The sequence below is a fragment of the Ceratotherium simum genome, chromosome 6 (genome assembly GCF_057802395.1).
Source record: "Ceratotherium simum simum isolate JZ-2026a chromosome 6, ASM5780239v1, whole genome shotgun sequence".
Taxonomy (NCBI): Eukaryota; Metazoa; Chordata; class Mammalia; order Perissodactyla; family Rhinocerotidae; genus Ceratotherium; species Ceratotherium simum.
The window spans coordinates 33,124,213-33,137,860 of NC_141905.1; the positions used below are offsets into that span (position 1 = coordinate 33,124,213).

At 36.3% G+C, this 13,648-nt stretch overlaps 1 protein-coding gene across 7 annotated transcripts in view; it reads left to right on the forward strand.

The window, feature by feature from the left end:
* Nucleotides 1–11,307, forward strand: part of HERC4 (HECT and RLD domain containing E3 ubiquitin protein ligase 4) — a 151,867-nt gene extending 140,560 nt beyond the window's left edge. For all 7 annotated transcript variants that reach the window (XM_087432136.1, XM_087432138.1, XM_087432139.1 and 4 more), the window contains 3 exons: nt 3,824–4,007; nt 8,870–8,972; nt 10,641–11,307. In XM_087432136.1, coding sequence (XP_087288262.1) covers nt 3,824–4,007; nt 8,870–8,972; nt 10,641–10,849 — 496 coding nt within the window. In that variant the 3' untranslated portion in view covers nt 10,850–11,307. The remainder of the gene's footprint in view (nt 1–3,823; nt 4,008–8,869; nt 8,973–10,640) is intronic.
* The last annotated feature ends 2,341 nt before the right edge of the window (nt 11,308–13,648 follow it).

Below are 13,648 nucleotides of genomic sequence, written 5' to 3' on the forward strand. Positions count from 1 at the left end.
CTTGACACTGTATATTGGAGGATTCTTCTCTGGGGAAACTGCCAAACTTTTAAATGTGGTGGATAGCCAAAGGTCAATAGACATTTAAAGCAAGACCAAAACAGTCAAAAAGGATGCCAAGGAAACAGAAACAATGCATGATTAAGAAGAAAACTTCAAAAGAAACTAAAATCATTATCCTCAAATTAATAAGAGTAGCATCCATATGAATACTATTAAAAATTGAAAAAAAGTCATTGAAAGAAATGGAACGAATGAAATTTGTCAAAGAAATGATACCAAAACCTTCCCAGAACTGAATGACATGCATTTTAAGATTGATAGCATAGGAAGTGAAAAAAAGACACATACCAAGGCAAAATACATGAAATTTCAAAATCCCAAAGAAAAAGGGACCCTAAAATCTTCTAGGAGGAAAAAAAACAGACCATATACAAAGAATTAAGAATCAGAATAACATCAGACTTCTAAAGAACTACACTGAAGCTCGAAGATCAAAATTCTGGGAGAAAATTATTTTTAACTTAGAATTATATATCAAAACCATCAAGTATGTGGGTGTGTGAAAACATTTTCATACATGCAGAGTCTCAGAGAATTTACTTCCAATACACTTTTCTCAGAAAGTTTCTGGAGGATGTATTCTACCAAAACAAAGAATTAAACCAAGAAAGAGGAAGACCCAGGATTGGAAAAAATAGGAACCAATATGGGAGAGAGGCAAAGAGGATTCCTGCTGCAGGAACAGTGGTGTGTAGAAGATTTAGAAAGAGTCACCAGTCTGGGTTAGATCAAGAGGATGGAGGGCTCCAGGAGGATTGTCTCCAGGAGAAAAATGCAACTGATACTACCTAATATATTTAATCCATCTAGAGAAGATTGACATTTCTGTTGAAGTTGGGGATGAAGTAGCAAACTAAGAAACAAAAGTTCTTTTTTTCCTTCAAAAGTTCTTTGTAAGAAAAAAAGAGGTAACCATAGAATACTCTGTAGCTTAATTGTGAATAATATTTATAATCATAAAAAATGTTAACAATGAATATTAAACCAGAAATTGTTATAATGGGAGCATTGGGGGTGGCAAAGTGAGAGTGGGCAATTAAATAAAAGGTAAATCCTCACCTTTCACAATAGATATTCAGTTCGTCAGATAATATTTAACATTGAATATCAAGGAATAACAATAGAAAACCGTTGTTGAAGTTTGAAGGTAACTATCAGAAGGAATAGCAAAAAAGTTAACAAATCGTTGCCTTCAAACAGCAGGAATTTTTGGTGAATAGGTATAGGACAGAACTTCTTTGTTCTCTTCTATTGTGTTATAATTATTTAGACAAAGCTAATTTAATGGCTGTTGTCAGGGACTTGATCCAAAAGATTATAATCCTGATTCTGCTACTTAGAAGCTGTGTAACTTTTTATAAATTAGTCGATGTCTCCTTGCCTCAGTCTCCTTTCTGTAAAATGGGATGAAAAATTGTACCTACTTCATGGGGTGATTTTGAGGATTAAATGAGGCAATACTTTTAAGATGTTTAGAATAGTATCTAGCACATGTATGTGCTCAGTAAATGTTGGCTGTTAGGATTATTACTATTTGACACTTTAAACTGTGCATATGTCTTACTTTGATAAAAAATAAAGCTGTTTTTAAAATAATGTGAAAAAATAGGTCTTTCTAGCTAGACTTTCTAAAAAAAATCTTGGTTTTGAAAAACTTTGTGATTTAGAAATATTTTTTTTCTGCTTTTGAAGTTTCTATTGTTGGACTAATTCTTTAAGTTTCTAAAAAATATTATTTCCCATAGATTATTTAGTTTAGAAATTATTTAAAGAATTTTGATCTTTGTACTACCCATCCTAGTGAGATAATGAAAGTGTTGAAAGCGAAAATGTTAGCGCATAAAACAGTTTAGCCTTTTGTGCTTAAGGGACTTAACTAGTATAGATGAATTTAACTTTCTAATTAGATTAATTATAAAATTATACATTATAAAATTATCTGTTTTTTCTCATCAGAACCTATTAGCATATTGCTATTGATTTTTCCTTAGGTCCACCAATTTTATATTTTATAATAGCCTCCTTTAATTTTTTTTTTTTCCTTTTTGTAAATTCACTTTGGAATTATTTTATAATTTGCTAAGAATGTCTGTAGATGACTAAATTTACTAGTATTCCCATTTGTAGAATCATTCTTTTTAATTTGGTAGACAAGAGTATAAAATACTGAAATCCTCTAGTACCCCTTCTCATTATTTGTTTGACCAGATAGCTGTATAAAGTGTGGCTAACAGAACAAATTGAATAAAATTGTAGTTCTAATTACTGGGTAAAAAGGACTTCTTTTTTTTCTTTACAGTTTCCTTTTGTATTATAACAGGCAGAAAAGCATCACAACTGTTTGTTTGTATGTGTGTACATAGATATATACACATAACATACATTTGAAAAGAAACTGCACTTATACTCTTTAATAATAATCCTAAAAGAAGGGTTGATACCCCTCTTAGGTATATGGTTTTTAAAATAAATTTTGTTTTAAAATTCTTTGAAGCCCAAGAAAAAACAGACTGTAGTCTATCAAATAGTCTGAATCTCAAAACTCTCATTTTTTCATCACCTAATTGTTTTTTTTTTGGTGTGTGAGGAAGATCAGCCCTGAGGTAACATCCATGCCAATCCTCCTCTTTTTGCTGAGGAAGACCGGCCCTGAGCTAACATCTATTGCCAATCCTCCTTTTTTGCCCCCCCCCAAAGCCCCAGTAGGTAGTTGTATGTCATAGTTGCACATCCTTCTAGTTGCTGTATGTGGGACGTGGCCTCAGCATGGCCGGAGAAGCGGTGTGTTGGTGCGCGCCCGGGATCCAAACCCGGGCTGCCAGTAGCGGAGCGCGTACACGTAACCGCTAAGCCACGGGGCCGGCCCCCATCACCTAATATTTTTAACAGATCACTCTTTTTAGGGATGCATGTGGAGTGTTGCATATAACTTCTCAATAATTTGTGAATAATTTTTTTGATAGCCATTTGCATCATCATTTTTCCCATTAGGAAATGACATTTCACTTAGGGATAGCCTAAGAATGGCTGTGAATGATAGATTGCCTACATGCCTCATAGATATATCAGATTTTTGTATAGAAAAAATAATAAACTTCTCCATAAAGAGTCTGCATAAACTCTCCATAAGGACTTTGTCCCCTTTGAACCCTACTCATACTTTCTTAGTTTTGTAGATAAATAGCAAAAAGTACAGAAGTTTTGGGGTTGGCCTAGTGGTGTAGTGGTTAAGTTTGCACGCTCTGCTTTGGCGGCCCGGGGTTCACAGGTTCGGACCCCGGGCGCGGACCTACTCACCACTTATCAAGCCAAGCCATGCTGTGTTAGCGTCCAATATAAAGTAGTGGAAGATGGGCACGGATGTTAGCCCAGGGCCAATCTTCCTCGCCAAAAAAAAAAAAAAAAAAAACCCAGAATTTTTTAGGAAAATTAGCCCTGAGCTTACCTCTGTTGCCAGTCCTCCTCTTGTTGCTGACGAAGATTGGCCCTGGGCAAACATCCCTGCACATCTTCCTCTACTTTATATGGGACGCCGCCACAGCATGGCTTGATAAGTGGTGTGAGGTCCACACCCGGGATCCGAACCTGCGAACCCTGAGCCACTGAAGCCGAGCGTGTGAACTTAACCACTATGCCACTGGGCCGGGCCCCAGAAGTTTTAACAAGTACAAAAAGTACAAAGTTTTAATAACACTACAATATATATGCTCCATGAAAAATGATTTTTATATTCTGTGCATGTGTGCTTTTTCATTTCTAGGCAGGAGTTTGTTGATGCTTATGTGGATTACATATTCAATAAATCAGTGGCTTCCTTATTTGATGCTTTTCATGCTGGCTTTCATAAGGTCTGTGGAGGAAAAGTCCTTCAGCTCTTCCAGCCTAATGAACTACAAGCAATGGTTATTGGGAATACAAATTATGATTGGAAGGAACTGGAAAAGGTAGGGGAAAACAAATCTATGATATTGTTTATAATTTTATTTATTTATTTATTTTTCCACCAAAGCCCCAGTAGATAGTTGTATGTCATAGCTGCACATCCTTCTAGTTGCTGTATGTGGGACGTGGCCTTAGCATGGCCGGAGAAGTGGTGCGTCGGTGCGCGCCCGGGATCCGAACCCGGGCCGCCAGCAGCGGAGTGCATGCACTTAACCGCTAAGCCATGGGGCCGGCCCTGTGATATTGTTTAAATGGAAAGGCAAAAGGAAAATATGGCTTATTGATGGAAATATTGCCCTCTCATTTATTGTTTTCCATTTTACACTATTTATTACTGTCATTTTAATAGGAAAACACTATACCCTTCTTGCTCCACAATGAATGAAGTTTGATTGTGTATGGATTAGATAGCATTTTTGTATTTGTGGTATTGGTGGTTTTCATACAGAAAAATGTCATCTATGACAGGCTGGATAGAAACCCCACCTAAAACTCAATGGGTTTTCATTCTGCCTTAAGCCTAGGAAAACCATTACGAAAAGCACTCACAATGCTTAAGATCTTTATTTCCTTTTTTTCTGATTAGTCTCAATGTTAAATTTTTTAGCAGAGAATAAATAATACTCATGATTTTCATTGCTGGTGCCTTAACCAGTAAAGGGAACTTTAGGGAGAAGACTGGAAATTTTTTAAACAATTTTTTTCTTTTCTATACAAGTAATTCTCAGATATTTCTTCAGATAAACATTTAATAAAAAGTACTAGGTTAGATCAGCTTTGAGAAGGATAATATGCAGGGTTCACCTATAAGTTTTTCCATCTATGTAATCTAGCAACCTCTGCTAAAATTTTTACATTAAATAGTTTGATACCATCCCCCTATTAAATTAGCTAGCATAAAAAAAACAATACTAAGTCTAACAAGGATACAAAGCATTGGGAACTCTCATACATTGCTGATGGGAATACAAATGGTATAGCCACTTTGGAAACAGTTTGGCATTTTCTTATAAAGTTAAACATACACTTGCTACACCTAGCAGTTCCAGTCCTAAGTATTAAGTTATGTTCACACAAAAATCTGTAAACAAAGGGGGAATAGGGAGTTATTGTTTAATGGGTACAGAGTTTCAGTTTTGCAAGATGAAAAGAGTTCTGGAGGTAGATTGTGCTGATGGTTGCACAACAATGTGAATGTACTTAATGCCACCAAAGTGTACACTTAAAAAGGGTTAAGATGGTAAACTTCATCTTATGTGTATTTCACCACAAATTTTTTTTAAATTATGTTTTTAAAAATCTGCAAACAAGTCGAAAACTGGAAATAACCCAGATTTCCTTCAGTGGGTGAATGGATAAACCAACTATGGTACATCCATATGGTAAAATACTACTGAGCAATAAAAAGAAATGCACTGTTGATACATGCAACAACTGGGATGACTCTCAGAGTCCTTATGCTGAGTGAAAGAAGCCAGTCTCAAAGGATTACATAACATATGATTCCATTCATATGACATTCTTGAAAAGACAAAACTATGATGAACAGGGGCTGGGGATGGAGAAATTGTGACTGCAGAGGAGTAGCACAAAAGAATTCTTTGGGGTGATGGACCTGTTCAGTATCCTGATTGTGGTGATGGTTACACGCATCTGTACATGTGTTTAAAACTCATAGAACTGTACACACACCAGAAAAAGCCAATTTTACTGTGTAATAATTTAGGAAATAAAATTATTAAATTAAAAAAATAATTAGGACTTCTGGTTAAGCATAGTGGAATAAACACACATTTATCTCTGCTCCCTCCCAAAATCTCACTAGAACAACAATAAAGGAGTAAAAATAGGAATAGAGAGATCAAAAAAATAGAAAAATACAGTGAACAAGAGAAAAAATAGTTTTGGAAGATGGAAAATAAGTAGATGAGTTGATGAGTGACTTAGAGCAAAGAAAATTGAATTCTGAGCCTCCAGGAGGGACAGGGTTGTCAGTAGGCAACCCATTTCACACCCTGGAATTTCTGCAAGGCTTGGAATTGGTACACTGTGTTACTGTAATGGCAGGGATGCAGGGTTGGGCTGAAAGCAATAGAATTACTTGAAAGCTAATTTAAGGAATCATTAGACCCTTCATGTCCCCTCATACCCAGCAAAAGACAACTCTGGAGAGAGGTTTTAGAATCTGAGAAACCAGGTAGAACTGAGGATGGCACTCAGAAAGCTAGTAGCCAGGCTTAAATCTTCCAGGAAGGAGATTGAAGATTTATTTTTTGGGGTAAAGTGATCTGCTGAAGAGAAGAAAGCTGTACTGACTTTAAGGAGATCCCAGTGGAAATGGACCCGACCACCAATCACCCTAAAATGGAAATGATATAATGGCCTCTCATCACACTTTAGATCTTATACAATTTATCCTTCTTGCTTGATCTCCTATCATTCTTCCTTTCACTTACTTTCCTTCAGCCTTATTGGCCTCTTTGCTGAGCCTAAAACCCTTCAGGAACACTCTAGTCTTGAGGCCTTTCTATTTGCTGTTCCCTGTGCCTGGAATTCTCTTCACCTTGATAATTCCAAATGGTTCTTGCTCTCATTTCATGTCTTTATACCTTCTCAAAGACCTTCACTGGATAAGTTGTCTAAAATTGAGCATGTGCGTATATGCGCACGCACACACACACACGGTGTCTCCCTTCCCTGCTTTATTTTTCTTCTTTAACTTTGACTTAAAAAATTTTACTTAATTGTCTTTACTTTCTGTTGCTCCTTTCCCCTCACTACAATGTAAGCACCATGAAGGCAAGATTTTTGTCTCTTTGTTCACTGCTGTATTCCCAAAGCCTAGGAGAGCGCTCAGTAAGTACTTAAAACCTTGCCTGAAAATATAATTGATAGAAGCACTCATTCAGTAAGACAGGACCTTTTTTTAGTATGTTTTAGTGTACTTATACTTAATGTACTTTGATTTCTTGCATTTTGTATCTGATTCATTATAATTTTAGTGATTATGATTTGTGACTTTAAGTGCTCTTTCTTCATCAGGACTGTGAACGCATTTCCCTAGAACCATCTAGAGGTTTAAAAAAAAAAAGGAAAAAAAACCTTTAGCCATCCTCCTTTCCTTCCCCACTAACATGCTCACAGACTAATTCAAACAAGTTAATACATTAACAGATTGCTAGAATTCAACCCATTTTCTCCAAACCTGTTTGCAAATTAATAGCAAATATTTTGTAGATTTCAGAGTTCACTCGTTGAGATAATCATGGCTACAAATAGAGAGAGCCCAAAATTCAAGAAGCCCATTAGCAAGTGTTTATTGAGCCCCTACTGGGTGCCTGATAACCATGCAAGAGATTAGGGAGCCAGCAGTAAATAAAATTAAGACATGGTCTTTGCCCTCTGATAAGGAAGCTAGACATTAAATAATTGCACTGTGATGAATACTAAGGAAGAGAGTTTAATGAATGGTATGTAAGGAGGAACCTAACCTAGGCTACACAAATCTGGGAAAGCTTCTCACTAGGTGGTAATCTCCATAAAGTAGGTAAAGACTGTTCACTGCAGTTTCCCCAGGGCCCCAGACTTTGACTGAAACTGATTATATGTTTGTTGAATAAATCAGTGAATGAATTAGGTGACATTGAATCTGAGCCCTAAAGGATAAATAGAAGTTAGCCTGATGAACAAAGAAAGAAGGAGTATGTGTCTGAGTGGTCTAGGCTGAAGGAACAGTGTGTCCAAAGGCCCTGATGCTGGAAAGTTCTTGCTGTCTTAACTAAAATTTAAGGCCAGCTGTGTGGCTGGATTTTAAGGAACACCTCATGGTGTGGAGTTATTCCCTCCTTCCTCCCTACCCGGCTCTTCTCTCAGTACTAATATTTTTTAAAGGGAAAGTATATTATTTCTATTGCTACAAATTACCCCAAAACTTAGTGGCTCCAAAATAACAGTGAACATTTATTGTCTCACACAGTTTCTGTTGGTCATGAGTTTAGGAGTGGCTTCGCTGGGTGATTTTAGCTCAGGAGTCGCTCATGAGGTTGCAATCAAAATATTGACTGGTGCTTTAGTCATCTGAAAGCTTGCTTAAGGATAGAGTTTCTCGTCCAAGATGGCTCACTCACATGGCCAAAGGCCTCAGTATTTCACCAAGAGGACCTCTCCATAGGGCTGTTTGAGTGCCCTCATGAAGAGGCAACTGGTTCCCCGCAGAGTGAGTAATCAAAAAGAGGCTGAAGCTATGGAGTTTTTTATGATCTAGACTCACAAGTCATGTATTTCTCATATCTGCAATATTCTGATGATTATAGAGGTCAGGCCTATTCATTGTGGCAGGGGACTACAACAAGGGCAGGAATAGCAGGAGGCAGATATCGTTGGGGGCCATCTTGGAAACTGACTACCAGAGAAAATGATTAGTGTTGCTTTTAGTACATTTTTTTAAAAGAAAGATAGAATGTAAAATAATTAATTTGACTTCTGTTCATGAATTTAGGAAAAGAAAATTTTATAATTATCACAGATGATTAATTCAATGTTGAACTTTAATAATCCATTAACATATTAGTAATTGTGGTTTATCCTTTAGATATTTACTTTTGAAGATGATATTACAGTCCTATCATGTTCTTTGGAGTGGTGGGGAGACATTTCTGCTGATTTGTACATATTTTCTTTTGTTTCCCCTGGAACTAATAGTTTCAAATTGTAAAATGCCCAGGATGTAGGTAATCAACTGAATCGCATGAATTTCAAACTCCTGGACAGTGTTACTTTTATGTGCTAATAAGGAAGCCAGTTCGTCACATTCAAGACAAAACTAATATTCCTTGATATTAATAAAGGGTTATGTTGTTTTTAGAATACAGAATACAAAGGGGAGTATTGGGCAGAACATCCTACGATAAAAATTTTTTGGGAAGTATTTCACGAATTACCGTTGGAAAAGAAAAAACAATTTCTGTGTAAGTATTTCTAACTGGTTCTATGTTTTATGAGAATGGAATCTAATTATTAAACTTATTCTCAAGGGAGATTGATTCACTTTTGTGGATAAGGTTTTTTTCTTATAGTATTCCATGGTCTTGTTTTTAATTTTCAATTAGAACAATTTTTAAAATCTGCATTCTTTATTACATGGTGCTTTCTTATTTTGCAAGCTAAATTCCATTTGCCTCCAAAATAGAATTGGTGTTTTCAAATGAAAACACTCTATAATACTGATTACAATAAACTAGGGTTGTAATTCCTTTTAGAATTTCTAAAAAGATCTCTGGAGTATAGCTCTTTTCTGTGTTCAGTCTTCATTTTCTTTTTCTCTTTGCTTTGGCACCAAAACTTTGGGAATTTCTGTAGAAAGTAGAACTTAGCTTTTCCAGGACTTAGTTCTCTTTTTTATAACCTAAGCTCTGTATGTCTTTCATCTGTTAAAATCTGTAGTCTAATTGAAATTTTACTTATTTTTTTAGTATTTTTTGTGTGTGTGAGGAAGATCAGCCCTGAGCTAACATCCGATGCCAATCCTCCTCTTTTTGCTGAGGAAGATTGGCCCTGGGCTAACATCTATGCCCATTTTCCTCTACTTGATGTGGGACGCTGCCACAGCATGGCTTGACAAGTGGTGTGTCAGGTGCGCGCCTGGGATCTGGACCTGCGAACCCTCAGGCCGCTGAAGCGGAGTGCGCGCACTTAACCTCTGCGCCACTGGGCTGGCCCTGAAATTTTACTTATTTTTTGAATAAAGTTGTCAGAATTTATGTATCTAAATCAATGGCATTGTCTTTGATACTTTTGCTATTTGCCAGGAATATTTTTGTCAGTCTCTCTCTCTCTTTTTTTTTTTTTTGTGAGGAAGATCAGCCCTGAGCTAACATCTGTGCTAATCCTCCTTTTTTTTTTTTTTTTTTTTTGCTGAGGAAGACTGGCTCTGAGCTAACATCTATTGCCAATCCTCCTCCTTTCCCCACCGCCCCCAAAGCCCCAATAGATAGTTGTATGTCATAGTTGCACATCCTTCTAGTTGCTGTATGTGGGACGCGGCCTTAGCATGGCCAGAGAAGCAGTGTGTCGGTGCGCACCTGGGATCCGAACCCGGGCCACCAGTAGCAGAGCGTGTGCACTTAACCGCTAAGCCACGGGGCCGGCCCTGTCAGTCTCTCTTTGATAATTGAAATGAGAATCTTGGTTAAATATCATAAAGATAACAAGTAATTCTTAAGTGATTTGAGTTTTGGCTGCCCATTATAAATTTGTTTAAAAACAAAAGAAACAGAAAAAAGAATCATAACCCAAACTGCATTTTGTATTTGATTTATAAACTAGTTCTAAACAGCTATTCCCAAAAGAAGGGCTCCCCAAATGTTTTTGTCAGGGACAATAGTGAGTCATTCATCAAACATTGGTTATCTCCTGTGTGCTAATATTAAGATTACACTTTTAAAGAAAAAATATTGTGTGGATGTATAATTAGTGTGTGTCTCAAAAATAGTGCTTCCACAAATTCTGGAGATAGCCTTCCATATTAGAGCAAATGTTAATGTAAACCTTTGCTATAGTGACTGTACTAAATAACTTGATACTCTATATTGTTGTTTTGATAAAAGTGGTTGGCTGAGTGATTTTTTTCTTGGCAGTATTTTTGACAGGTAGTGATCGCATTCCTATTCTTGGTATGAAGAGTCTAAAACTAGTCATCCAGTCCACAGGAGGTGGTGAGGAATATCTCCCAGTTTCACATACCTGTTTTAATCTTCTGGATCTTCCAAAATATACAGAAAAAGAAACTCTACGCTCTAAACTGATCCAAGCTATTGATCACAATGAAGGCTTCAGTTTAATATAACTTTGGAATTAATAACTATTCAGTTTACTGCAAAAGCATTAAACTAATTTGTGTTTTTCTTGTGGTGATGAATTCAGCAAGGTGACAGAGGTACTATTATAATTCTTAGTTGCAAAATGTTCAATGCTATGAGTATTCATGAAAGCCAAAATATATTAAAGGAAAATGAACAAACTGTGTTAATATTAAAATTATTGTACAGAACCATGGATTTTTTTTGCCATCTTCCAATAAACATACAAGTATTGTGAATACATTGAAGTTTTACTAACATGAATTTTAGGAGTTTGCATATTTCATAAATGATCTGCTGTGTGAGTGCATGGAAGTGTTGCTTAATTTTTCTTCAATCAGTGGGTGAAAAACCTTTAACTTTGGCCTGCAGTAGTCATTCGATTATTTTTTCATTTTGTAAATAATGTTAAGTTTTGTAATAAAATAGTTATGTTCCGATACCAGTACAGTTTCTATGGTTGTAATTGAACTGAACTGACTTTTAAGGGTTAAAAATTATGATTTAAATCTTATTTTGAGAAACTATAAAAGCAAAAAATTAGCATGGTGAAAACATAATCTTTGCTTCTTTTGCTAGAATAAATGTCCTTGTGCAAATCTAAATTACAGATGAGTTATTTAAATAACTTGTAGTTCTTTTGTTTTGTGAATCTTGAGATGCTACTGATAAATGGGAGGTTATCAGAAAGCTTAATATTTAGTAGTGGAAGAACTTTGTCCTACAGTTGCCAGGAATAGAAACATTGGCTACTCGGAGAAGCAATCACTGGGTTATAGCTTTCAAAATTCTTGATGCTGCAGATTGGTATTTACTCAGAATTTTCAGTGCTTTAGAACTATTTCCTTGAATTTTAAGAAACAAATCTTAACAGTTTTATGGTGCTGTTGCTTAGTTATCTCCTGTCATTAAATTGTAACAGTGAGTTGATGCAACACATGTGACTTTCTGCTATAGTGCAAATATTTATTTTTTAAATTTATAAAAAATGCCGTGAAAACTGTTTAAATAATAAAGATTTATTGGTTTAATATTTAAATTTTCAGTGGTTCTCATAAGATTCAAAATTCTTCAAAGAGGAATGTCTCAGGGAAGGTCTCTTAAATTTTGGTTTGATGGTTCCCATTCCCATACAAATTTGTCTGTTTTATAAAGGTCCTCAAGTCTCTTATCTGTAATTCCAAAATCCAAAATCACTCTGAAAAAAACTGGCTTATCTCATTTTGCAGCAAAACCTGATCTGAATTGTTGAGGCTATTTATGGTATTAAACAGGACTAAATGTGCGACTATTTTGTACATTTTACTGTGGCAATGTTAATGTGTTTACTTACTGTGTTTGATCTAGGTGCTGCTTCAGACCTCTGTGGGGTGCTACATAATAGATGTGCTTTGCAAATTCTTTAACATTCATAATTCCAAAATGCAAAGGATCCCAAAGATTTTGGAAAAGGGATTGTAGACCTGTGTTTTTCAGTAGTTTTAACTTAAAAACTTCTACTGCTGAGCCATAGGTGTCTTTCTATAGTCTAAAACAATATTCTCACCTAAGGTAATTTTTCTCAAAGTAGCATTCTTCCCTACAAAAATTCTTGCATATACTTGATATCAGACTGTTTCCTTGTGCATCCATTCCTTGAGGGTAGTGATTGTTCACATCAAAAACATGTAGATGTATGTGTCAGATGCTTTTTTTTTCTTTAGTAACCTCTGTATGCTATGAAGCCGATCTGTGAAATAGCAGCCACTTTGGATTAATACAGATGGAATTCAGTTGAACAAATATTTTAACAAGGATCTCGCATCTTATCTGGGAGCACAACAGTACAAGGCTTAATTTGGGTAAGTCTGATATTTTCCTCTCTGACATACGGTAGCATAAACAGCAAGGAGATTGATGGTAGAAAATTAAAATACCACTGAAGATTTTTCAAATTGCCATTTGCTTTTTGAAAAATATCTTGAGCTTTGTAGAGTAGAAAAGTAGGCAGATACTGAGTTCACTAAATTATAAGGACCGTAATTACTGAGTTGCCTAAACTTGAAAATGTTTAGCCTCCACACAGATGTTTGTAAGCGCAGTCGTGTTTGTAACTCACCCATCTTAATTCAGTAGTAATTTTAACGAATAGCCAGCCATTGTTCAGACTGACTGAGAAAGCAGTAGGACCAAGATGTGCCTTGAAATGAAATAAAACCAGAAGGCAGTTTTTAAAACTGAGAGACCTAAGTGACGAGTCCCAGCCTTTTCATAGGGTCCACTCATAAAGACCATTCATTAGGGTTAATTTCTACTAATAGACATTTGGTCTTAGAGATGATTTTTACTGCGTTTAGTTTAACAGCAAGTCCTAAATCAAAGTGTAATATGCATAGGGCAGACTTCCCCTAAAGAGAGTATGGTGAGCTCACCGAAAGCAAGGGCAAATGCTCCTGTTCTCAGCCTTTTCCCGCTCCGCAACCTCTTGCACACTTCGGCCATCCAAACTCCTTATGGTAGTTTTGTCCTCCTTTGCTAAAGAATTCACCCTATTTTGATAGCTCCCCACCCTTACCAGTGTTTGCTAATTGATGCAATATTTCTAGAGATAAATTGGGACTAGTCTGCTTGTTTTATGTAAGTCTGCCCTCCCTGTTAGGTCAGCTCCTAGGAATGGAGCGTTAAGTGCAGAAGGAACTCCCCTACTCCCCTATTCCTTGCCTTTCTCAACTCTTGCTATACCTTTGAATCACCTGACGGCATTTTGTGTGTGTGTGTGTGTGTGTGTGAGGAAGATTAGCCCTGAG